Source organism: the organism of the source record quoted next, unplaced genomic scaffold (assembly GCF_019419815.1).
Source record: "Pyrus x bretschneideri cultivar Hongxiangsu unplaced genomic scaffold, Pyrus_bretschneideri_v1 Contig12, whole genome shotgun sequence".
Classification (NCBI taxonomy): domain Eukaryota; kingdom Viridiplantae; phylum Streptophyta; class Magnoliopsida; order Rosales; family Rosaceae; genus Pyrus; species Pyrus x bretschneideri.
The window spans coordinates 7,865,405-7,889,716 of NW_025999413.1; the positions used below are offsets into that span (position 1 = coordinate 7,865,405).

Genomic DNA, 24,312 nt, shown 5'->3' on the forward strand with positions numbered 1-24,312 from the left:
ATTTTCAAAAAGAAATATAAAAACTGAAAATTAAATACTTATCAAACGGCCCTAAAGTAATTTCATTTTGGGATCCGACCATATGACTCGAAAACAACTGAGACCGTTCTCTTCTTTTCGTATCAACAAACGCACAAATTCTTATATTTCCGAAAGCATCTGCAACCCAATATACAAACTAAATACAAACTTGAATAATACATAACCATCTGTGTTTTGCTTTGCAAACAGCCAAGGGGATAGCAAAAACACAAAAACTTGATCTGGTATCGTTTCCCAAGAATGAGGCCGATGATCGCAGACACCATAGCCACTCCCACGATGAACATAACACTTGGCATTGGGGAAGCCTCTGCCTCTTTTTTCGCTGCAGCAGCCTTAATGCTTTCAGCCTACAATTCGTCTGAGTCAGAAAGAATATTTAAAAGATGAATGTGCCCCGTTCTTTGGCTGCCCAAGAGCTTATCTGTGGATTTTTTTCAGGGAAATTGATTTCTACCTCTTTTTGCAGTCGAGCTTCAGTTTTCACCAATTTCTCTTCGAGTTCCTTGAGAAAATTTTGCAACAAAGTTTTCTCAGCAACCTCAGCCTTGAGATTTTCAACTCAGATCTTAAAGCAGCTTCTCCTGCTTTTTGTTCCTTAAGCAGTTCTTCAAGGTTGGATATCACTTGCTGGAGTTCCTTCTTAGTATTTTGATGCACTTCATTAAGCAGGTTGTTCTCATCTGTAAGCGAAGATATCTGTGGCAAACAGATGTAGCTAATAACAATAAAGCAACAATATTTAGCCGCAAAATAATTACAAAAAAGTTTGGTGCAAGCCTGAGATTGTAGTTTCTGCCCTTGAGAAGAATGTTGCTGCATTAAATCTTCAATAGTCCTTTTTGCAGCCTGAAGTTGTTCAACTGATTCATCCTTCTCAGCAACAACAGTGAAATATTTTGCTTCAAGGTCACTTTGTTTGCACTCGTATGTAGACACATCTTCTTTAAGCTTTATATTTGCCTCAGCTAGTTTTCTGCTCTCTTCTTCACAGTGAGCTGACTTGGTTTGCAGTTCCTTGAGAGAATTTTGCAACAAAGTTTTCTCAGCAACCTCAGCCTTGAGGATTTCAACCTCAGATTTTAAAGCAGCTTCTCCTGTTTTTTGTTCCTTGAGCTGTTCTTCAAGGTTAGATATCGCTTGCTGGAGTTCCTTCTTAGTATTTTGATGCACTTCATTAAGCAGGCTGTTCTCATCCGTAAGCGAAGATATCTGTGGCAAATAGATGTAGCTAATAACCATAAAGCAACAACATTTAGCCGCAAAATAATTACAAAAAAGTTTGGTGCAAACCTGAGATTGTAGTTTCTGCTCTTGAGAAGAATGCTGCTGCTTTAAATCTTCAATAGTCCTTTTTGCAGCCTGAAGTTGTTCAACTGATTCATCCTTCTCAGCAACTGCATTGGAATATTTTGCTTCAAGGTAACTTTGTTTGAACTCGTATGTAGACACATCTTCTTTAAGCTTTCTATTTGCCTCAGCTAGTTTTCTGCTCTCTTCTTCACAGCGAGCTAACTTGGTTTGCAGTTCCTTGAGAGAATTCTGCAATAAAGGTTTCTCAGCAGCCTCAGCCTTGAGATTTTTAACCTCAGATATTAAAGCAGCTTCTCGTGCTCTTTGTTGATTGAGCTGTTCTTGAAGTCTGGATATCTCTCGCAGGAGCACAGATGTCTGTGGCAAACAGATGTAGCTAATAACCATAAGGCGACAATATTTAGCCGCAAAATAATTACGAAAAAGTTTGGTGCAAACCGTTGGAAACAGAAAATCCATTAGCTTCCAAATCTCTTTGACTGAATGTTTCAATGGCTTCTTGCAACGTCGTCTCAGCTTCCACAATGGGGGCTTCAGAAGCAGAATGAAGTTCTAAGGCTCTCGAGTGCTTATCTGTTAATTCTTTAACACTGCTCTTGTGCAAAGGCTCTGAACTGCATCCTAACAACATGTGTAAAAACAAGGAAGAGGATGCACCAACTCATTAGTGGGTAAAGTCTTTTGGCAGCGTCCCAACTCCAAACCAAAACAAAAATAAAAAGATGCAGGACAATTCAAAGACAATACCTGGTGACTGGGAAGGTGACCGATCATCCAACTCACTGACAACCAGCTTTGCCCTTAGATCAACAACTTGAAACAAATCTGAGGCCAAAGGAAAAAGTTACAAACTTTACACATCAAGGGCGCAAGAAATGTCGCGGTAATACAAGGAACTTTGACGTGGAGCTTCGACAGGGATGATTTATATAGTAAATGATCGTATCCTATGGACCAGACCGAACTGACAATACCGGTTTGATACCAAGAAGAACACGATTGATCAAGGGAACATGCTAATATGAATAACTAGCCAGATTTCTCTGGCTCACTTTCATATCATATTCGCAGAATTCATGAAATGCGGATTCCCCACTATATTTCTGATGACTCCAAATTGAAATTCTGTTTCAAAATGAAGTTCTAAACACAATTCAATAAAGAAACGCACAATGCCAATGACATCAGAATCACCAAACGTGCGAATCCAAACTTAACCCGGTTTTCGCAACCATATTATCCGTAAAACACCTCAAATAATTACAATTAGTGATTAAGCATAAGATCAAACCTAAAAAACATTTCAAATCCAAATGCAAACCAAATTAACCAATGGAGCAGCTTCCACGGAAGAAATGGGAGAGATTAAAAGCTCGAATACGAGAGATTGCCAAACCGAACGGCAATGCATCAAAACCACCGCCAGATTAGATTCTTACTTAGCTTTTAAGCTTGGGATGTTTAGTGATTAGTTATATATATTCTTAACTATCTTGCATGAATTGCAGAAATATAAATCTTGAGAGAAAGGAATAACATGAAAAGCAATCTTGTGTGAGAAGATAGAGCTCAGAATCTTTTAGAGAGAGAGAGGGTTTATTACAATATAACCAACCGATTGCAAATGAGAGAGGGAAAAGATCTTTATACAAGGTATTTCGAAGACTACTTAATTCTAAAGCTATCACTGACATGGCAATTGCCTACGTGGCATGTATATCCAATATCCCCCCTCAATCATTAATGGGATAGTCGAGATTAAGATCAGCGGCTTAATGATCTTGTTTTCGTTCATTACAACCTCAGACTAAAACACAAGTGGAAACCATAGGTTCTGTTGATTTGTATTTCCAATGTTCTTTGGTCCAAGAAAACAGATGTTTTGCTAATCAACTGTCTTGTAGGGTTCATAAGCACAAAGAACAGGAGTACGCGGATCCTATATCATTTGACCGCGACAGCATTGCCGAAGAGTGTGTATCAGAGATGGAGATGCACCAAGAAGACACTGAAAATCCAATACAGCATTCTTTTGGAAGCAACAACAAACTGGGATCGGACTCATTTCTTTCTCACTAAAGTTGAACGCAGATATTACAGTTGTCTCCCTCCCTTCACTAGTACTACAAGTCGGAGGGGTAGACCTTCTAAAGCAGCAACTGGTTCAGTTAATGCTGTTACGAAATTGAGTAATGCTTCACCTCCTGTTCCTATTGCATTAGGTACTGCTTTTCCCAATTCAAATTTGTTGGAAAATGAAGACGTTGGCGTAAGTAATACAAATGTGAGCGTGAAGAAGAGGGTAAGGGATGAAAATGCTTTGGGGGCTGCGAATGATGGAACCATCGGCAATGATTACCAGGTAAAAAGGTTGAGCATTGAACAAATACATATGGCAATTGGTCGGTTTTTGTATGAAATTCAGGCTCCCCTGGATGCAGTGAAGAACTCTGTTTATTTCCAGCCAATGATTGACGCAATTGCCCTGGGGGAAAGGAGACTGTGGCACCCTCATATGATGACATTCGGGGTTGGATGTTGAAGAATGCAGTTGAAGAAATGAAGTGTGAAATTCAACAACACAAGGAAACTTGGGCGAGGACAGGTTGTTCTCTTCTAGTCAACCAATGGAATTCTGAAAAGGGTAGAACTTTGCTAAATTTTGCAGTGTACTCTCCTGAAGGAACAATCTGTTTGAAATCTGTGGATGCTTCTTACTTTATTTTTTCCCCAGATGCTTTGTTTGCATTTTTCAAGGAAGTGGTGGAAGAAATTGGAGTGGGACATGTTTTACAAGTCATTACAAATAGTGAAGAGCAATTTTCTGTTGTTGGGAAGAAGTTGATGGATACGTTCCCTACCCTGTACTGGTCTCCCTGTTCCGCTGCTTGCATAGATTCGATTCTCGAGGATTTCGGAAAGGTTGAGTGGATAAATTCTGTAATTGAACAGGCTAGATCTATTACAAGATTTATCTACAAACACGTTGTCATTTTGAACATGATGAGAAGGTATACGTTTGGGAATGACATTGTTAGGCTGGGAGTATCTAGGTTTGCAACAAACTTTATGACGTTGAAACAAATGGCTGACCTTAAATATAATTTGCAGTCGATGGCTACTTCAAACGAGTGGACGGGCTGCCCCTTTTCTAAAACACCAGAAGGATCGGCAGTGTTAGATATATTCAGCAATCAGTCATTTTGGTCTTCGTGCATTTTGATCACCCGTTTAACAAATCCGCTCTTGCGAGTTTTGAGAATTGTTGGTAGCCAGAAGAGGCCAGCGATGGGATATGTTTTTGCAGGGATGTATCGAGCAAAAGAAACAATCAAAATAGAACTTGTCAAGAAAGAAGAATATATGGTGTACTGGAACATTATAGATCAGAGATGGAAAAAATTGTGGGATTTTCCCCTTCACGCTGCAGGATTTTACCTTAATCCCAAGTTCTTTTATAGCTTCAAAGGAGACATGCATAATGAAATTGTGTCGAGGATGTTTGACTGCATAGAGAGATTGGTTCCTGATATAAAAGTCCAAGATGAAGTAATCAAAGAGATCAACTTGTACAAAAATGCTGTTGGAGATTTGGGGAGGAATTTGGCAGTCCGAGCAAGGGACAGTCTGCTTCCTGGTGAGAATAGTTCATTAGAATGCATTGTTATTTTGTGTCGCATGGTTTCTTTAGTTACTTGGCTATACATGTAGACGAAAGGTAATTAAGCCATATTTTAACTCAGTTAACTTTTATGTAATAGAATGATAGATATGATAAATTGCATAAAACATACCCTGACCATCTAATTTATCTATTTATTTTTAAAATTCGGTACGAGGGCTCCTATTTTGAGGATATGCTGCAGAGAGTTTGGATGTTCTTGCATCTTTTGGCTCATTTCTTTGAACTCTCTGTTTGTCTTAGCTGAATGGTGGTCGACATATGGTGGTGGTTGCCCAAACCTCGCACGCTTGGCAATTCGTATTCTCAGTCAAACTTGCAGCTTAGTTCCGTGTCAGGAGAATCAGATTCCTTTCCAACGGTTGCACAAGACAAGGAACAGCGTAGAACAACAGCGGCTTAATGATCTTGTTTTCCTTCAATACAACCTCAAACTAAAACAGAAGTAAGTGGAAACCATAGGTTCTGTTGATTTGTATTCCCAATGTTCTTTGCTCAAAGAAAACAGATGTTTTGCTAATCAACTGTCTTATAGGGTTCACACGCACAAAGAACATAAGTGCGTGGATCCTATATCATTTGACCGCAACAGCATTGCCGAAGGGTGGGTAGCAGAGATGGAGATGCACCAAGAAGACACTGAAAATCCTGATTGGATGTCACTTGATCCCCCCTCTGAGAACTCGAGGCTTTTACAACTTTCGGTTGATGAAGTTGAAGAATTGGGTTCAGGTAACTAAGTTTGTATGGTTTGTAATTTATCGTCGAAGATATAATCTTTTCTACATCTTGAGTTAAACTGGACAGTTGGTCAATGTACAGGGTATGATGACAATGAAATTTTGAACGGATTGAAAGTGGTTAAAGAAGAATGTTAAACACAGCGCTGTGAGCCGGCGGGACAGAATGCAAAGACAAACATCTTTATGCGTTCACCACACCACCGCCACTTTCTTCACGTACCTACGGGAAGCAAGGCACTTAGCAAACTCGCATGTCTAGAGATACTGCTCGGGCCAATTATATTCTTTCCCTGGCATTACTGCAGAGTGACGGAAATTAGGAGGAAAAATATGTGACCGCGGCCAGCCTTCAGGGATGTGAATTGGTTGGGCAAGTTCCTGCAACAAACAATTACAAGTAGGTAGTTTACATGGTAGAAATATGGGGCTTTGTAGCTGACTTTTCAAAAATAGTTGGAGAACGAGTTTTCAGTTTTCAATTTTCAAAAAGAAATATAAAAACTGAAAATTAAATACTTATCAAACGGCCCTAAAGTAATTTCATTTTGGGATCCGACCATATGACTCGAAAACAACTGAGACCGTCCTCTTCTTTTCGTATCAACAAACGCACAAATTCTTATATTTCTGAAAGCATCTGCAACCCAATATACAAACTAAATACAAACTTGAATAATACATAACCATCTGTGTTTTGCTTTGCAAACAGCCAAGGGGATAGCAAAAACACAAAAACTTGATCTGGTATCGTTTCCCAAGAATGAGGCCGATGATCGTAGACACCATAGCCACTCCCACGATGAACATAACACTTGGCATTGGGGAAGCCTCTGCCTGTTTTTTCGCTGCAGCAGCCTTAATGCTTTCAGCCTACAATTCGTCTGAGTCAGAAAGAATATTTAAAAGATGAATGTGCCCCGTTCTTTGGCTGCCCAAGAGCTTATCTGTGGATTTTTTTCAACGAAATTGATTTCTACCTCTTTTTGCAGTCGAGCTTCAGTTTTCACCAATTTCTCTTCGAGTTCCTTGAGAAAATTTTGCAACAAAGTTTTCTCAGCAACCTCAGCCTTGAGATTTTCAACTCAGATCTTAAAGCAGCTTCTCCTGCTTTTTGTTCCTTGAGCTGTTCTTCAAGGTTGGATATCACTTGCTGGAGTTCCTTCTTAGTATTTTGATGCACTTCATTAAGCAGGTTGTTCTCATCTGTAAGCGAAGATATCTGTGGCAAACAGATGTAGCTAATAACAATAAAGCAACAATATTTAGCCGCAAAATAATTACAAAAAAGTTTGGTGCAAACCTGAGATTGTAGTTTCTGCCCTTGAGAAGAATACTGCTGCATTAAATCTTCAATAGTCCTTTTTGCAGCCTGAAGTTGTTCAACTGATTCATCCTTCTCAGCAACAACAGTGAAATATTTTGCGTCAAGGTCACTTTGTTTGCACTCGTATGTAGACACATCTTCTTTAAGCTTTATATTTGCCTCAGCTAGTTTTCTGCTCTCTTCTTCACAGTGAGCTGACTTGGTTTGCAGTTCCTTGAGAGAATTTTGCAACAAAGTTTTCTCAGCAACCTTAGCCTTGAGATTTTCAACCTCAGATTTTAAAGCAGCTTCTCCTGTTTTTTGTTCCTTGAGCTGTTCTTCAAGGTTAGATATCGCTTGCTGGAGTTCCTTCTTAGTATTTTGATGCACTTCATTAAGCAGGCTGTTCTCATCCGTAAGCGAAGATATCTGTGGCAAATAGATGTAGCTAATAACCATAAAGCAACAACATTTAGCCGCAAAATAATTAGAAAAAAGTTTGGTGCAAACCTGAGATTGTAGTTTCTGCTCTTGAGAAGAATGCTGCTGCTTTAAATCTTCAATAGTCCTTTTTGCAGCCTGAAGTTGTTCAACTGATTCATCCTTCTCAGCAACAGCAGTGGAATATTTTGCTTCAAGGTCACTTTGTTTGCACTCGTATGTAGACACATCTTCTTTAAGCTTTATATTTGCCTTAGCTAGTTTTCTGCTATCTTCTTCACAGTGAGCTGACTTGGTTTGCAGTTCCATGAGAGAATTCTGCAATAGCAGCTTCCCCTGTTTTTTGTTCCTTGAGCTGTTCTTCAAGGTTAGATATCGCTTGCTGGAGTTCCTTCTTAGTATTTTGATGCACTTCATTCAGCAGGCTATTCTCATCCGTAAGCGAAGATATCTGTGGCAAATAGATGTAGCTAATAACCATAAAGCAACAACATTTAGCTGCAAAATAATTACAAAAAAGTTTGGTGCAAACCTGAGATTGTAGTTTCTGCCCTTGAGAAGAATGCTGCTCCTTTAAATCTTCAATTGTCCTTTTTGCAGCCTGAAGTTGTTCAACTGATTCATCATTCTCAGCAACAGCAGTGGAATATTTTGCTTCAAGGTCACTTTGCTTGGACTCGTATGTAGACACATCTTCTTTAAGCTTTATATTTGCATCAGCTAGCTTTCTGCTCTCTTCTTCAAAGTGAGCTGACTTGGTTTGCAGTTCCTTGAGAGAATTCTGCAATAAAGGCTTCCCAGCAGCCTCAGCCTTGAGATTTTCAACCTCAGATTTTAAAGCAGCTTCTCCTGTTTTTTGTTCCTTGAGTTGTTCTTCAAGGTTAGATATCGCTAGCTGGAGTTCCTTCTTAGTATTTTGATGCACTTCATTAAGCAGGTTGTTCTCATCGGTAAGCGAAGATATCTGTGGCAAATAGATGTAGCTAATAACCATAAAGCAATAGTATTTAGCCGCAAAATAATTACAAAAAAGTTTGGTGCCAACCTGAGATTGTAGTTTCTGCCTTTGAGAAGAATGCTGCTGCATTAAATCTTCAATAGTCCTTTTTGCAGCCTGAAGTTTTTCAACTGATTCATCCTTCTCAGCAATAGCACTGGAATATTTTGCTTCAAGGTCACGTTGTTTGGACTTGTATGTAGACACATCTTCTTTAAGCTTTTTATTTGCCTTAGCTAGTTTTCTGCTATCTTCTTCACAGCGAGCTAACTTGGTTTGCAGTTCCTTGAGAGAATTCTGCAATAAAGGTTTCTCAGCAGCCTCAGCCTTGAGATTTTTAACCTTAGATTTTAAAGCAGCTTATCCTACTTTTTGTTCCTTAAGCTGTTCTTTAAGGTTGGATATCACTTGCTGAAGTTCCTTCTTAGTATTTTGATGCACTTCATTAAGCAGGCGGTTCTCATCCATAAGCGAAGATATCTGTGGCAAACAGATGTAGCTAATGACCATAAAGCAACAATATTTAGCCGCAAAATAATTACAAAAAAGTTTGGTGCAAACCTGAGATTGTAGTTTCTGCCCTTCAGAAGAATGTTGTTGCGTTAAATCTTCAATAGTCTTTTTTGCAGCCTGAAGTTGTTCAACTGATTTGTCATTCTTAGCAATGGCAGTGGAATATTTTGCTTCAAGGTCACTTTGTTTGGACTCGTACGTAGACACATCTTCTTTAAGCTTTTTATTTGCCTCAACTAGTTTTCTGCTCTCTTCTTCACAATGAGCTAACTTGGTTTGCAGTTCCTTGAGAGAATTCTGCAATAAAGGTTTCTCAGCAGCCTCAGCCTTGAGATATTTAACCTCAGATTTTAAAGCAGCTTCTCCTGCTTTTTGTTCCTTGAGCTTTTCTTCAAGGTTGGATATCACTTGCTGGAGTTCCTGCTTAGTATTTTGATGCACTTCATTAAGCAGACGGTTCTCATCCATAAGCGAAGATATCTGTGGCAAATAGATGTAGCTAATAACCATAAAACAACAATATTTAGCCGCAAAATAATTACAAAAAAGTTTGGTGCAAACCTGAGATTGTAGTTTCTGCCCTTGAGAAGAATGCTGCTGCGTTAAATCTTCAATAGTCCTTTTTGCAGCCTGAAGTTGTTCAACTGATTTGTGCTTCTCAGCAACGGCAGTGGAATATTTTGCTTCAAGGTCACATTGTTTGTACTTGCATGTAGACACATCTTCTTTAAACTTTATATTTGCCTCAGCTAGTTTTCTTCTCTCTTCTTCAAAGCGAGCTGACTTGGTTTGCAGTTCCTTGAGAGAATTCTGCAATAAAGGTTTCTCAGCAACCTCATCCTTGAGAATTTGAACCTCAGATATTAAAGCAGCTTCTCGTGCTCTTTGTTCATTGAGCTGTTCTTTAAGTTCAGATATCTCTCGCTGGAGCAGGACCTCGCGCACAATTATCTGTGGCAAACAGATGTAGCTAATAACCATAAGGCGACAATATTTAGCCGCAAAATAATTACAAAAAAGTTTAGTGCAAACCACTGGCAACAGAAATGCCATTAGCTTCCAAATCTCTCTGACTGAATGTTTCAATGGCTTCTTGCAACTTCGTCTCAGCTTCCACAATGCGGGCTTTGAAAGCAGAATGAAGTTCTAAGGCTCTCGAGTGCTTATCTGTTAATTCTTCAACACTGCTCTTGCGCAAAGGCTTTGAACTGCATCGTAACAACATGTGTAAAAACAAGGAAGAGGATGCACCAACTCATTAGTGGGTAAAGTCTTTTGTTCCTTGAGCTGTTCTTCAAGGTTAGATATCGCTAGCTGGAGTTCCTTCTTAGTATTCTGATGCACTTCATTAAGCAGGTTGTTCTCATCGGTAAGCGAAGATATCTGTGGCAAACGGATGTAGCTAATAACCATAAAGCAACAGTATTTAGCCGCAAAATCATTACAAAAAAGTTTGGTGCAAACCTGGGATTGTAGTTTCTGCCCTTGAGAAGAATGCTGCTGCATTAAATCTTCAATAGTCCTTTTTGCAGCCTGAAGTTGTTCAACAATTGTCTGTGGCAAACAAATGTAGCTAATAACCATAAGGCGAAATATTTAGCCGCAAAATAATTACAAAAAAGTTTGGTGCAAACCATTGGCCACAGAAAATCCATTAGCTTCCAAATCTCTCTGACTGAATGTTTCAATGGCTTCTTGTAACTTCGTCTCAACTTCCGCAATGGGGGCTTCGAAAGCAGAATGAAGTTCTAAGGCTCTCGAGTGCTTATCTGTTAATTCTTCAACACTGCTCTTGTGCAAAAGCTCTGAACTGCATCCTAACAACATGTGTAAAAACAAGGACGAGGATGCACCAACTCATTAGTGGGTAAAGTCTTTTGGCAGCGTCCCAACTCCAAACCAAAACAAAAATAAAAAGATGCCGGACAATTCGAAGATAATACCTGGTGACTGGGAAGGCGACCGATCATCAAACTCACTAACAACCAGCTTTGCCCTTGGATAAACAACTTCAAACAAATCTGAGGCCAAAGGAAAAAGTTACAAACTTTACACATCAAGGGCGCAAGAAATGTCGCGGTAATACAAGGAACTCTGACGTGGAGCTTCTACAAGGATGATCTATATAGTAAACGATCGTATCCTATGGACCAGACCGAACTGACAATACCGGTTTGATACCAAAAAGAACACGATTGATCAAGGGCACATGCTAATATGAAGAACTAGCAAGATTTCTCTGGCTCACTTTCATATCATATTCGCAGAATTCATGAAATGCGGATTCCCCACCATATACAATATATTTAAAACTACTATTTAATCGCCGTTTTTTGGTTTCTGATGACTCCAAATTGAAATTTCTATTTCAAAATGAAGTTCTAAACACAATTCAATAAAGAAACGCACAATGCCAATGACATCAGATTCACCAAACATGCAAATCCAAACTTTTCGCAACCATATTATCCGCAAAACACCTCAAATAATTACAATTAGTGATTAAGCATAAGATCAAACCTAAAAAACATTTCAAAACCACATGCAAACCAAATTAACCAATGGAGCATCTTCCATGGAAGAAATGGGAGAGATTAAAAGCTCGAATTCGAGAAATTGCCAAACCGAACAGCAATGCATCAAAACCACCACCAGATTAGATTCTTGCTTAGCTGTTAAGCTTGGGATGTTTAGTGATTAGTTATATATATTCTTAACTATCTTGCATGAATTGCAGAAATATAAATCTTGACAGAAAGGAATAACATGAAAAGCAATCTTGTGTGAGAAGATAGAGCTCAGAATCTTTTAGAGAGAGATCTTTATACAAGGTATTTCGAAGCCTACTTAATTCTAAAGCTATCACTACCATGGCAATAGCCTACGTGGCATGTGTAACTAATATCCCCCCTCAATCATTACTGGGATAGTCCAGAGTAAGATCAGCGGCTTAATGATCTTGTTTTCGTTCAATACAACCATAGGTTCTGTTGATTTGTATTTCCAATGTTCTTTGGTCCAAGAAAACAGATGTTTTGCTAATCAACTATCTTATAGGGTTCATAATCACAAAGAACAGGAGTACGCGGATCCTATATCTTCTGACCACGACAGCATTGCCGAAGAGTGGGTAGAAGAGATGGAGATGCACCAAGAAGACACTGAAAATCCTGATTGGATGTCACTTGATCCCCCCTCTGAGAACTCGAGGCTTTTACAACTTTCGGTTGATGAAGTTGAAGAATTGGGTTCAGGTAACTAAGTTTGTATGGTTTGTATGGTTTGTAATTTATCGTCGAAGATATAATCTTTTGTACATCTTGAGTTAAACTAGACAGTTGGTCAATGTACAGGGTATGATGACAATGAAATTTTGAACGGATTGAAAGTGGTTAAAGAAGAATGTTAAACACAACGTTGGGAGCTGGCGGGACAGAATGCAAAGACAAACATCTTTATGAGTTCATCACACCACCATCACTTTCTTCAAGTACCTACGGAAAGCAAGGCACTTAGCAAACTCGCATGTCTAGAGATACTGCTCGGGCCAATTATATTCTTTCCCTGGCATTACTGCAGAGGGACGGAAATTAGGAGGAAAAATATGTGACCGCGGCCAGCCTTCAGGGATGTGAATTGGTTGGGCAAGTTCATGCAACAAACAATTACAAGTAGGTAGTTTACATGGTAGAAAAATGAGGCTTTGTAGCTGACAATCAAAAATAGTTGTCGAACGAGTTTTCAGTTTTCAAATTTCAAAAAAAAAAAAAGAATAAAAACTGAAAATTAAATACTTATCAAACGGCCATGAAGTAATTTCATTTAGGGATCCGACCATATGACTTGAAAACAACTGAGACCGTCCTCTTCTTTTCGTATCAACAAACACACAAATTCTTATATTTCCGAAAGCATCTGCAACCCAATATACAAACTAAATACAAACTTGAATAATACATAACCATCTGTGTTTTGCTTTGCAAACAGCCAAGGGGATAGCAAAAACACAAAAACTTGATCTAGTATCGTTTCTCAAGAATCAGGCCAATGATCGCAGACACCATAGCCACTCCCACGATGAACTTAACACTCGACATTGGGGAAGCCTCTGCCTCTCTTTTCGCTACAGTCGCCTTAATGCTTTCAACCTACAATTCGTTTGAGTCAGAAAGAATATTTAAAAAAAGAATGTGCCCCGTTCTTTGGCCGCCCAAGAGCTTTATGTGGATTTTTTTTTTCCAGGGAAATTGATTTCTACCTCTTTTTGCAGTCGAGCTTCAGTTTTCACCAATTTCTCTTCGAGTTCCTTGAGAAAATTTTGCAACAAAGTTTTCTCAGCAACCTCAGCTTTGAGATTTTCAACTCAGATCTTAAAGCAGCTTCTCCTGCTTTTTGTTCCTTGAGCTGTTCTTCAAGGTTGGATATCACTTGCTGGAGTTCCTTCTTAGTATTATGATGCACTTCATTAAGCAGGCTGTTCTCATCTGTAAGCGAAGATATCTGTGGCAAACGGATGTAGCTAATAACAATAAAGCAACAGTATTTAGCCGCAAAATAATTACAAAAAAGTTTGGTGCAAACCTGAGATTGTAGTTTCTGCCCTTGAGAAGAATGCTGCTGCATTAAATCTTCAATAGTCCTTTTTGCAGCCTGAAGTTGTTCAACTGATTCATCCTTCTCAGCAACAGCAGTGGAATATTTTGCTTCAAGGTCACTTTGTTTGCACTCGTATGTAGACACATCTTCTTTAAGCTTTATATTTGCCTCAGCTAGTTTTCTGCTCTCTTCTTCACAGTGAGTTGACTTGGTTTGCAGTTCCTTGAGAGAATTTTGCAACAAAGGCTTCTCAGCAACCTCAGCCTTGAGATTTTCAACCTCAGATTTTAAAGCAGCTTCTCCTGTTTTTTGTTCATTGAGCTGTTCTTCAAGGTTAGATATCGCTTGCTGGAGTTCCTTCTTAGTATTTTGATGCACTTCATTAAGCAGGCTGTTCTCATCCGTAAGCAAAGATATCTGTGGCAAACAGATGTAGCTAATAACCATAAAGCAACAACATTTAGCCGCAAAATAATTACAAAAAAGTTTGGTGCAAACCTGAGATTGTAGTTTCTGCCCGTGAGAAGAATACTGCTGCTTTAAATCTTCAATTGTCCTTTTTGCAGCCTGAAGTTGTTCAACTGATTCATCATTCTCAGCAACAGCAGTGGAATATTTTGCTTCAAGGTCACTTTGTTTGGACTCGTATGTAGACACATCTTCTTCAAGCTTTATATTTGCCTCAGCTAGTTTTCTTCTCTCTTCGTCACAGCGAGCTAACTTGGTTTGCAGTTCCTTGAGAGAATTCTGCAATAAAGGTTTCTCAGCAACCTCAGCCTTGAGATTTTTAACCTCAGATATTAAAGCAGCTTCTTGTGCCCTTTGTTGATTGAGCTGTTCTTCAATGTTAGATATCGCTTGCTGGAGTTCCTTCTTAGTATTTTGACGCACTTCATTAAGCAGGCGGTTCTCATCCAGAAGCGAAGATATCTGTGGCAAACAGATGTAGCTAAAAACCATAAAGCAACAATATTTAGCCGCAAAATAATTACAAAATAGTTTGATGCAAACCTGAGATTGTAGTTTCTGCCCTTGAGAAGAATGTTGCTGCGTTAAATCTTCAATAGTCCTTTTTGCAGCCTGAAGTTGTTCAACTGATTCATCCTTCTTAGCAACAGCAGTGGAATATTTTGCATCAAGGTCACTTTGTTTGGACTTGCATGTAGACACATCTACTTTAAGCTTTCTATTTGCCTCAGCTAGTTTTCTGCTCTCTTCTTCACAGCGAGCTAACTTGGTTTGCAGTTCCTTGAGAGAATTCTGCAATAAAGGTTTCTCAGCAGCCTCAGCCTTGAGATTTTTAACCTCAGATATTAAAGCAGCTTCTCGTGCTCTTTGTTGATTGAGCTGTTCTTGAAGTCTGGATATCTCTCGCAGGAGCACAGATGTCTGTGGCAAACAGATGTAGCTAATAACCATAAGGCGACAATATTTAGCCGCAAAATAATTACGAAAAAGTTTGGTGCAAACCGTTGGAAACAGAAAATCCATTAGCTTCCAAATCTCTTTGACTGAATGTTTCAATGGCTTCTTGCAACGTCGTCTCAGCTTCCACAATGGGGGCTTCAGAAGCAGAATGAAGTTCTAAGGCTCTCGAGTGCTTATCTGTTAATTCTTTAACACTGCTCTTGTGCAAAGGCTCTGAACTGCATCCTAACAACATGTGTAAAAACAAGGAAGAGGATGCACCAACTCATTAGTGGGTAAAGTCTTTTGGCAGCGTCCCAACTCCAAACCAAAACAAAAATAAAAAGATGCAGGACAATTCAAAGACAATACCTGGTGACTGGGAAGGTGACCGATCATCCAACTCACTGACAACCAGCTTTGCCCTTAGATCAACAACTTGAAACAAATCTGAGGCCAAAGGAAAAAGTTACAAACTTTACACATGAAGGGCGCAAGAAATGTCGCGGTAATACAAGGAACTTTGACGTGGAGCTTCTACAGGGATGATTTATATAGTAAATGATCGTATCCTATGGACCAAACCGAACTGACAATACCGGTTTGATACCAAGAAGAACACGATTGATCAAGGGAACATGCTAATATGAATAACTAGCCAGATTTCTCTGGCTCACTTTCATATCATATTCGCAGAATTCATGAAATGCGGATTCCCCACTATATTTCTGATGACTCCAAATTGAAATTCTGTTTCAAAATGAAGTTCTAAACACAATTCAATAAAGAACGCACAATGCCAATGACATCAGAATCACCAAACGTGCAAATCCAAACTTAACCCGGTTTTCGCAACCATATTATCCGTAAAACACCTCAAATAATTACAATTAGTGATTAAGCATAAGATCAAACCTAAAAAACATTTCAAATCCAAATGCAAACCAAATTAACCAATGGAGCAGCTTCCACGGAAGAAATGGGAGAGATTAAAAGCTCGAATTCGAGAGATTGCCAAACCGAACGGCAATGCATCAAAACCACCACCAGATTAGATTCTTACTTAGCTTTTAAGCTTGGGATGTTTAGTGATTAGTTATATATATTCTTAACTATCTTGCATGAATTGCAGAAATATAAATCTTGAGAGAAAGGAATAACATGAAAAGCAATCTTGTGTGAGAAGATAGAGCTCAGAATCTTTTAGAGAGAGAGAGGGTTTATTACAATAACACCAACCGATTGCAAATGAGAGAGGGAAAAGATCTTTATACAAGGTATTTCGAAGACTACTTAATTCTAAAGCTATCACTGACATGGCAATTGCCTACGTGGCATGTATATCCAATATCCCCCCTCAATCATTAATGGGATAGTCGAGATTAAGATCAGCGGCTTAATGATCTTGTTTTCGTTCATTACAACCTCAGACTAAAACACAAGTGGAAACCATAGGTTCTGTTGATTTGTATTTCCAATGTTCTTTGGTCCAAGAAAACAGATGTTTTGCTAATCAACTGTCTTGTAGGGTTCATAAGCACAAAGAACAGGAGTACGCGGATCCTATATCATTTGACCGCGACAGCATTGCCGAAGAGTGTGTATCAGAGATGGAGATGCACCAAGAAGACACTGAAAATCCAATACAGCATTCTTTTGGAAGCAACAACAAACTGGGATCGGACTCATTTCTTTCTCACTAAAGTTGAACGCAGATATTACAGTTGTCTCCCTCCCTTCACTAGTACTACAAGTCGGAGGGGTAGACCTTCTAAAGCAGCAACTGGTTCAGTTAATGCTGTTACGAAATTGAGTAATGCTTCACCTCCTGTTCCTATTGCATTAGGTACTGCTTTTCCCAATTCAAATTTGTTGGAAAATGAAGACGTTGGCGTAAGTAATACAAATGTGAGCGTGAAGAAGAGGGTAAGGGATGAAAATGCTTTGGGGGCTGCGAATGATGGAACCATCGGCAATGATTACCAGGTAAAAAGGTTGAGCATTGAACAAATACATATGGCAATTGGTCGGTTTTTGTATGAAATTCAGGCTCCCCTGGATGCAGTGAAGAACTCTGTTTATTTCCAGCCAATGATTGACGCAATTGCCCCTGGGGGAAAGGAGACTGTGGCACCCTCATATGATGACATTCGGGGTTGGATGTTGAAGAATGCAGTTGAAGAAATGAAGTGTGAAATTCAACAACACAAGGAAACTTGGGCGAGGACAGGTTGTTCTCTTCTAGTCAACCAATGGAATTCTGAAAAGGGTAGAACTTTGCTAAATTTTGCAGTGTACTCTCCTGAAGGAACAATCTGTTTGAAATCTGTGGATGCTTCTTACTTTATTTTTTCCCCAGATGCTTTGTTTGCATTTTTCAAGGAAGTGGTGGAAGAAATTGGAGTGGGACATGTTTTACAAGTCATTACAAATAGTGAACATGATGAGAAGGTATACGTTTGGGAATGACATTGTTATTTTGAAACACGTTGTCATTTTGAACATGATGAGAAGGTATACGTTTGGGAATGACATTGTTAGGCTGGGAGTATCTAGGTTTGCAACAAACTTTATGACGTTGAAACAAATGGCTGACCTTAAATATAATTTGCAGTCGATGGCTACTTCAAACGAGTGGACGGGCTGCCCCTTTTCTAAAACACCAGAAGGATCGGCAGTGTTAGATATATTCAGCAATCAGTCATTTTGGTCTTCGTGCATTTTGATCACCCGTTTAACAAATCCGCTCTTGCGAGTTTTGAGAATTGTTGGTAGCCAGAAGAGGCCAGCGATGGGATATGTTTTTGCAGGGATGTATCGAGCAAAAGAAACAATCAAAATAGAACTTGTCAAGAAAGAAGAATATATGGTGTACTGGAACATTATAGATCACAGATGGAAAAAATTGTGGGATTTTCCCCTTCACGCTGCAGGATTTTACCTTAATCCCAAGTTCTTTTATAGCTTCAAAGGAGACATGCATAATGAAATTGTGTCGAGGATGTTTGACTGCATAGAGAGATTGGTTCCTGATATAAAAGTCCAAGATGAAGTAATCAAAGAGATCAACATGTACAAAAATGCTGTTGGAGATTTGGGGAGGAATTTGGCAGTCCGAGCAAGGGACAATCTGCGTCCTGGTGAGAATAGTTCATTAGAATGCATTGTTATTTTGTGTCGCATGGTTTCTTTAGTTACTTGGCTATACATGTAGACGAAAGGTAATTAAGCCATATTTTAACTCAGTTAACTTTTATGTAATAGAATGATAGATATGATAAATTGCATAAAATATACCCTGACCATCTAATTTATTTATTTATTTTTAAAATTCGGTACGAGGGCTCCTATTTTGAGGATATGCTGCAGAGAGTTTGGATGATCTTGCATCTTTTGGCTCATTTCTTTGAACTCTCTGTTTGACTTAGCTGAATGGTGGTGGTTGCCCAAACCTCGCACGCTTGGCAATTCGTATTCTCAGTCAAACTTGCAGCTTAGTTCCGTGTCAGGAGAATCAGATTCCTTTCGAACAGTTGCACAAGACAAGGAACAGCATAGAACAACAGCGGCTTAATGATCTTGTTTTCGTTCAATACAACCTCAAACTAAAACAGAAGTAAGTGGAAACCATAGGTTCTGTTGATTTGTATTCCCAATGTTCTTTGGTCAAAGAAAACAGATGTTTTGCTAATCAACTGTCTTATAGGGTTCACATGCACAAAGAACAGAAGTACGTGGATCCTATATCATTTGACCGCAACAGCATTGCCGAAGAGTGGGTAGCAGAGATGGAGATGCACCAAGAAGACACTGAAAATCCTGATTGGATGTCACTTGATCCCCCCTCTGAGAACTCGAGGCTTTTAGAACTTTCGGTTGATGAAGTTGAAGAATTGGGTTCAGGAAACTAAGTTTGTATGGTTTGTAATTTATCGTCGAAGATATAATCTTTTCTACATCTTGAGTTAAATTGGACAGTTGGTCAATGTACAGGGTATGATGACAATGAAATTTTGAACGGATTGAAAGTGGTTAAAGAAGAATGTTAAACACAGCGCTGTGAGCTGGCGGGACAGAATGCAAAGACAAACATCTTTATGAGTTCACCACACCACCGCCACTTTCTTCAAGTACCTACGGGAAGCAAGGCACTTAGCAAACTCGCATGTCTAGGGATACTGCTCGGGCCAATTATATTCTTTCCCTGGCATTACTGCAGAGTGACGGAAATTAGGAGGAAAAATATGTGACCGCGGCCAGCCTTCAGGAATGTGAATTGGTTGGGCAAGTTCCTGCAACAAACAATTACAAGTAGGTAGTTTACATGGTAGAAAAATGGGGCTTTGTAGCTGACAATCAAAAATAGTTGCTGAGTTTTCAGTTTTCAATTTTCAAAAAGAAATATAAAAACTGAAAATTAAATACTTATCAAACGGCCCTGAAGTAATTTCATTTTGGGATCCGACCATATGACTCGAAAACAACTGAGACTGTCCTCTTCTTTTCGTATCAACAAACGCACAAATTCTTATATTTCCAAAAGCATCTGCAACCCAATATACAAACCAAATACAAACTTGAATAATACATAACCATCTGTGTTTTTCTTTGCAAACAGCCAAGGGGATAGCAAAAACACAAAAACTTGATCTAGTATCGTTTCCCAAGAATGAGGCCGATGATCGCAAACACCACAGCCACTCCCACGATGAACTTAACACTCGGCATTGGGGAAGCCTCTGCCTATCTTTTCGCTGCAGCCGCCTTAATGCTTTCAGCCTACAATTCGTCTGAGTCAGAAAGAATATTTAAAAAATGAATGTGCCTCGTTCTTTGGCCGCCCAAGAGCCTATATGTGGATTTTTTTTCCAGGGAAATTGATTTCTACCTCTTTTTGCAGTCGAGCTTCAGTTTTCACCAATTTCTCTTCGAGTTCCTTGAGAGAATTCTGCAACAAAGATTTCTCAGTAGCCTCAGCCTTGAGATTTTCAACCTCGGATTTTAAAGCAGCTTCTCCTGCTTTTTGTTCCTTGAGCTGTTCTTCAAGGTTAGATATCGCTTGCTGGAGTTCCTTCTTAGTATTTTGATGCACTTCATTAAGCAGGTTGTTCTCATCTGTAAGCGAAGATATCTGTGGCAAACGGATGTAGCTTATAACCAATAAAGCAACAGTATATAGCCGCAAAATAATTACAAAAAAGTTTGGTGCAAACCTGAGATTGTAGTTTCTGCCCTTGAGAAGACTGCTGCTGCATTAAATCTTCAATAGTCCTTTTTGCAGCCTGAAGTTGTTCAACTGATTCATTCTTCTCAGCAACAGCAGTGGAATATTTTGCTTCAAGGTCACTTTGTTTGCACTCGTATGTAGACACATCTTCTTTAAGCTTTATATTTGCCTAAGCTAGTTTTCTGCTATCTTCTTCACAGTGAGCTGACTTGGTTTGCAGTTCCTTGAGAGAATTCTGCAATAAAGGCTTCTCAGCAACCTCAGCCTTGAGATTTTCAACCTCAAATTTTAAAGCAGCTTCTCCTATTTTTTGTTCCTTGAGCTGTTCTCCAAGGTTAGATATCACTTGCTGGAGTTCCTTCTTAGTATTTTGATGCACTTCATTAAGCAGGCTGTTCTCATCCGTAAGCGAAGATATCTGTGGCAAATAGATGTAGTTAATAACCATAAAGCAACAACATTTAGCTGCAAAATAATTACAAAAAAGTTTGGTGCAAACCTGAGATTCTAGTTTCTGCCCTTGAGAAGAATGCTGCTGCTTTAAATCTTCAATTGTCCTTTTTGCAGCCTGAAGTTGTTCAACTGATTCATCATTCTCAGCAACAGCAGTGGAATATTTTGCTTCAAGGTCACTTTGTTTGGACTCGTATGTAGACACATCTTCTTTAAGCTTTATATTTGCCTCAGTTAGTTTTCTGCTCTCTTTTTCAAGGTGAGCTGACTTGGTTTGCAGTTCCTTGAGAGAATTTTGCAATAAAGGCTTCTCATCAGCCTCAGCCTTGAAATTTTCAACCTTAGATTTTAAAGCAGCTTCTCCTGCTTTTTGTTCCTTGAGCTGTTCTTCAAGGTTAGATATCGCTAGCTGGAGTTCCTTCTTAGTATTTTGATGCACTTCATTAAGCAGGTTGTTCTCGTCAGTAAGCGAAGATATCTGTGGCAAACGGATGTAGCTAATAACCATAAAGCAATAGTATTTAGCCGCAAAATAATTACAAAAAAGTTTGGTGCAAACCTGAGATTGTAGTTTCTGCCCTTCAGAAGAATGCTGCTGCTTTAAATCTTCAATTGTCCTTTCTGTAGCCTGAAGTTTTTCAACTGATTCATCCTTCTCAGCAACAGCAGTGGAATATTTTGCTTCAAGGTCACGTTGTTTGGACTCGTATGTAGACACATCTTCTTTAAGCTTTTTATTTGCCTCAGCTAGTTTTCTGCTCTCTTCTTCACAGCGAGCTAACTTGGTTTGCAGTTCCTTCAGAGAATTCTGCAATAAAGGCTTCTCAGCAACCTCAACCTTGAGATTTTTAACCTCAGATTTTAAAGCAGCTTCTCCTGCTTTTTGTTCCTTGAGCTGTTATTCAAGGTTAGATATCGCTTGCTGGAGTTCCTTCTTAGTATTTTGATGCACTTCATTAAGCAGGCGGTTCTCATCCATAAGCGAAGATATCTGTGGCAAACAGATGTAGCTAATGACCATAAAGCAATAATATTTAGCCGCAAAATAATTACAAAAAAGTTTGGTGCAAACCTGAGATTGCAGTTTCTGCCCTTCAGAAGAATGCTGTTGCGTTAAATCTTCAATAGTCTTTTTTGAAGCCTGGAGTTGTTCAACTGATTTGTCATTCTTAGCAATGGCAGTGGAATATTTTGCTTCAAGGTCACGTTGTTTGAACTCGTATGTAGACACATCTTCTTTAAGCTTTTTATTTGCCTCAGCTAGTTTTCTGCTCTCTTCTTCACAGCGAGCTAACTTGGTTTGCAGTTCCTTCAGAGAATTCTGCAATAAAGGGTTCTCAGCAACCTCAACCTTGAGATTTTTAACCTCAGATTTTAAAGCAGCTTCTCCTGCTTTTTGTTCCTTGAGCTGTTCTTCAAGGTTAGATATCGCTTGCTGGAGTTCCTTCTTAGTATTTTGATGCACTTCATTAAGCAGGCGGTTCTCATCCATAAGCGAAGATATCTGTGGCAAACAGATGTAGCTAATGACCATAAAGCAACAATATTTAGCCGCAAAATAATTACAAAAAAGTTTGGTGCAAACCTGAGATTGTAGTTTCTGCCCTTCAGAAGAATGCTGTTGCGTTAAATCTTCAATAGTCTTTTTTGCAGCCTGAAGTTGTTCAACTGATTTGTCATTCTTAGCAATGGCAGTGGAATATTTTGCTTCAAGGTCACTTTGTTTGGACTCGTACGTAGACACATCTTCTTTAAGCTTTATATTGGCCTCACCTAGTTTCTTTCTTTCTTCTTCAAAGCGAGCCGACTTGGTTTGCAGTTCCTTGAGAGAATTCTGCAATAAAGGTTTCTCAGCAACCTCATCCTTGAGAATTTTAACCTCAGATATTAAAGCCGCTTCTCGTGCTCTTTGTTCGTTGAGCTGTTCTTTAAGTTCGGATATCTCTCGCAGGAGCAGGAGGACCTCGCGCACAATTATCTGTGGCAAACAGATGTAGCTAATAAGCATAAGGCGACAATATTTAGCCGCAAAATAATTACAAAAAAGTTTAGTGCAAACCACTGGCAACAGAAATGCCATTAGCTTCCAAATCTCTCTGACTGAATGTTTTGAATGGCTTCTTGTAACTTCGTCTCAACTTCCACAATGGGGGCTTCGAAAGCAGAATGAAGTTCTAAGGCTCTCGAGTGCTTATCTGTTAATTCTTCAACACTGCTCTTGTGCAAAGGCTCTGAACTGTATCCTAACAACATGTGTAAAAACAAGGACGATGATGCACCAACTCATTAGTGGGTAAAGTCTTTTGGCAACGTCCCAACTCCAAACCAAAACAAAAATAAAAAGATGCCGGACAATTCGAAGATAATACCTGGTGACTGGGAAGGCGACCGATCATCAAACTCACTAACAACCAGCTTTGCCCTTGGATAAACAACTTCAAACAAATCTGAGGCCAAAGGAAAAAGTTACAAACTTTACACATCAAGGGCGCAACAAATGTCGCGGTAATACAAGGAACTCTGACGTGGAGCTTCTACAGGGATGATCTATATAGTAAACTATCGTATCCTATGGACCAGACCAAACTGACAATACCGGTTTGATACCAAAAAGAACACGATTGATCAAGGGCACATGCTAATATGAATAACTAGCCAGATTTCTCTAGCTCACTTTCATATCATATTCGCAGAATTCATGAAATGTGGATTCCCCACCATATACAATATATTTAAAACTACCATTTAATCGCCTTTTTTCGGTTTCTAATGACTCCAAATTGAAATTTCTATTTCAAAATGAAGTTCTAAACACAATTCAATAAAGAAACGCACAATGCCAATGACATCAGATTCACCAAACATGCAAATCCAAACTTTTCGCAACCATATTATCCGCAAAACACCTCAAATAATTACAATTAGTGATTAAGCATAAGATCAAACCTAAAACACATTTCAAAACCACATGCAAACCAAATTAACCAATGGAGCATCTTCCATGGAAGAAATGGGAGAGATTAAAAGCTCGAATTCGAGAGATTGCCAAACCGAACAGCAATGCATCAAAACCACCGCCAGATTAGATTCTTGCTTAGCTGTTAAGCTTGGGATGTTTAGTGATTAGTTATATATATTCTTAACTATCTTGCTTGAATTGCAGAAATATAAATCTTGACAGAAATGAATAACATGAAAAGCAATGTTGTGTGAGAAGATAGAGCTCAGAATCTTCTCTAAAGATCTTTATACAAGGTATTTCGAAGCCTACTTAATTCTAAAGCTATCACTACCATGGCAATAGCCTACGTGGCATGTATAACTAATATCCCCCCTCAATCATTACTGGGATAGTCCAGAGTAAGATCAGCGACTTAATGATCTTGTTTTCGTTCAATACAAACATAGGTTCTGTTGATTTGTATTTCCAATGTTCTTTGGTCCAAGAAAATAGATGTTTTGCTAATCAACTGTCTTATAGGGTTCATAAGCACAAAGAACAGGAGTACGCGGATCCTATATCTTCTGACCAGGACAGCATTGCCGAAGAGTGGGTAGCAGAGATGGAGATGCACCAAGAAGACACTGAAAATC

At 39.1% G+C, this 24,312-nt stretch overlaps 5 protein-coding genes and 1 pseudogene across 12 annotated transcripts; 1 reads left to right on the forward strand and 5 right to left on the reverse strand.

The window, feature by feature from the left end:
- Nucleotides 1-62: 62 nt before the first annotated feature.
- Nucleotides 63-2,828, reverse strand: LOC125474511 (myosin-10-like). 5 transcript variants are annotated; one of them, XM_048578342.1, is made up of 7 exons: nt 2,648-2,828; nt 2,104-2,181; nt 1,795-1,977; nt 1,336-1,713; nt 823-1,254; nt 500-741; nt 63-403 (listed from the first exon to the last, which is right to left on the reverse strand). In XM_048578342.1, exons 3-6 carry the CDS (start codon nt 1,813-1,815, stop codon nt 526-528), a joined length of 1,047 nt encoding a protein of 348 aa, XP_048434299.1. In that variant the 5' UTR covers nt 1,816-1,977; nt 2,104-2,181; nt 2,648-2,828; the 3' UTR covers nt 63-403; nt 500-525. The 5 variants fall into 5 exon arrangements, with proteins under 5 accessions (XP_048434299.1, XP_048434301.1, XP_048434298.1 ...); XM_048578344.1 differs by having other exon boundaries at nt 66-392; nt 1,795-1,970; nt 2,648-2,827; XM_048578341.1 differs by having other exon boundaries at nt 66-392; nt 2,648-2,827.
- A 220-nt stretch (nt 2,829-3,048) lies between these two features.
- On the forward strand, nt 3,049-6,224 carry LOC103964172 (annotated as a pseudogene).
- Nucleotides 6,225-6,379: 155 nt separating this feature from the next.
- Nucleotides 6,380-7,963, reverse strand: LOC125474512 (myosin-10-like). Its single transcript, XM_048578346.1, has 4 exons — nt 7,595-7,963; nt 7,082-7,513; nt 6,759-7,000; nt 6,380-6,651 (listed from the first exon to the last, which is right to left on the reverse strand). Exons 1-3 carry the CDS (start codon nt 7,940-7,942, stop codon nt 6,785-6,787), a joined length of 996 nt encoding a protein of 331 aa, XP_048434303.1. The 5' UTR covers nt 7,943-7,963; the 3' UTR covers nt 6,380-6,651; nt 6,759-6,784.
- On the reverse strand, nt 7,957-12,152 carry LOC125474550 (myosin-10-like). Its single transcript, XM_048578477.1, has 12 exons — nt 12,113-12,152; nt 10,979-11,056; nt 10,680-10,852; nt 10,500-10,589; nt 10,291-10,418; nt 10,078-10,243; nt 9,597-9,986; nt 9,084-9,515; nt 8,931-9,002; nt 8,571-8,864; nt 8,058-8,489; nt 7,957-7,995 (listed from the first exon to the last, which is right to left on the reverse strand). The coding sequence occupies exons 1-12, from the start codon at nt 12,150-12,152 to the stop codon at nt 7,957-7,959; spliced, it is 2,334 nt and encodes a 777-aa protein (XP_048434434.1).
- An 891-nt stretch (nt 12,153-13,043) lies between these two features.
- LOC125474510 (myosin-10-like) lies at nt 13,044-16,113 on the reverse strand. 4 transcript variants are annotated; one of them, XM_048578338.1, is made up of 8 exons: nt 15,954-16,113; nt 15,411-15,488; nt 15,102-15,277; nt 14,643-15,020; nt 14,130-14,561; nt 13,617-14,048; nt 13,294-13,535; nt 13,044-13,183 (listed from the first exon to the last, which is right to left on the reverse strand). In XM_048578338.1, exons 3-7 carry the CDS (start codon nt 15,120-15,122, stop codon nt 13,320-13,322), a joined length of 1,479 nt encoding a protein of 492 aa, XP_048434295.1. In that variant the 5' UTR covers nt 15,123-15,277; nt 15,411-15,488; nt 15,954-16,113; the 3' UTR covers nt 13,044-13,183; nt 13,294-13,319. The 4 variants fall into 4 exon arrangements, with proteins under 4 accessions (XP_048434295.1, XP_048434296.1, XP_048434294.1 ...); XM_048578339.1 differs by having other exon boundaries at nt 15,834-16,113; XM_048578337.1 differs by having other exon boundaries at nt 15,102-15,284; nt 15,834-16,112.
- A 3,094-nt stretch (nt 16,114-19,207) lies between these two features.
- Nucleotides 19,208-22,798, reverse strand: LOC125474551 (myosin-10-like). Its single transcript, XM_048578478.1, has 9 exons — nt 22,778-22,798; nt 22,304-22,696; nt 21,791-22,222; nt 21,278-21,613; nt 20,765-21,196; nt 20,464-20,683; nt 20,252-20,373; nt 19,927-20,169; nt 19,208-19,330 (listed from the first exon to the last, which is right to left on the reverse strand). The coding sequence occupies exons 1-9, from the start codon at nt 22,796-22,798 to the stop codon at nt 19,208-19,210; spliced, it is 2,322 nt and encodes a 773-aa protein (XP_048434435.1).
- Nucleotides 22,799-24,312: the final 1,514 nt, after the last annotated feature.

Coding starts and splice junctions, on each gene's coding strand:
- LOC125474511 (XM_048578342.1), bottom strand. CDS start 1,815: ATGGATTTTCTGTTTCCAACG. Junction 1,714..1,794: donor TGGATTTTCTGTTTCCAACG/GTTTGCACCAAA, acceptor TGTTTGCCACAG/ACATCTGTGCTCCTGCGAGA. Junction 1,255..1,335: donor AGCAGAAACTACAATCTCAG/GTTTGCACCAAA, acceptor TATTTGCCACAG/ATATCTTCGCTTACGGATGA.
- LOC125474512 (XM_048578346.1), bottom strand. CDS start 7,942: ATGAAGTGCATCAAAATACTAAGAAGGAACTCCAGCAAGCGATATCTA. Junction 7,514..7,594: donor AGCAGAAACTACAATCTCAG/GTTTGCACCAAA, acceptor TATTTGCCACAG/ATATCTTCGCTTACGGATGA. Junction 7,001..7,081: donor GGCAGAAACTACAATCTCAG/GTTTGCACCAAA, acceptor TGTTTGCCACAG/ATATCTTCGCTTACAGATGA.
- LOC125474550 (XM_048578477.1), bottom strand. CDS start 12,152: ATGCTGTCGTGGTCAGAAGATATAGGATCCGCGTACTCCT. Junction 10,244..10,290: donor AAGACTTTACCCACTAATGA/GTTGGTGCATCC, acceptor GTTACGATGCAG/TTCAAAGCCTTTGCGCAAGA. Junction 7,996..8,057: donor GGCAGAAACTACAATCTCAG/GTTTGCACCAAA, acceptor TATGGTTATTAG/CTACATCTATTTGCCACAGA.
- LOC125474510 (XM_048578338.1), bottom strand. CDS start 15,122: ATGGATTTTCTGTTTCCAACG. Junction 15,021..15,101: donor TGGATTTTCTGTTTCCAACG/GTTTGCACCAAA, acceptor TGTTTGCCACAG/ACATCTGTGCTCCTGCGAGA. Junction 13,536..13,616: donor GGCAGAAACTACAATCTCAG/GTTTGCACCAAA, acceptor CGTTTGCCACAG/ATATCTTCGCTTACAGATGA.
- LOC125474551 (XM_048578478.1), bottom strand. CDS start 22,798: ATGGCATTTCTGTTGCCAGTG. Junction 20,374..20,463: donor GCAAACCAAGTCAGCTCACT/GTGAAGAAGATA, acceptor GTGACCTTGAAG/CAAAATATTCCACTGCTGTT. Junction 20,170..20,251: donor GGCAGAAACTACAATCTCAG/GTTTGCACCAAA, acceptor CGTTTGCCACAG/ATATCTTCGCTTACAGATGA.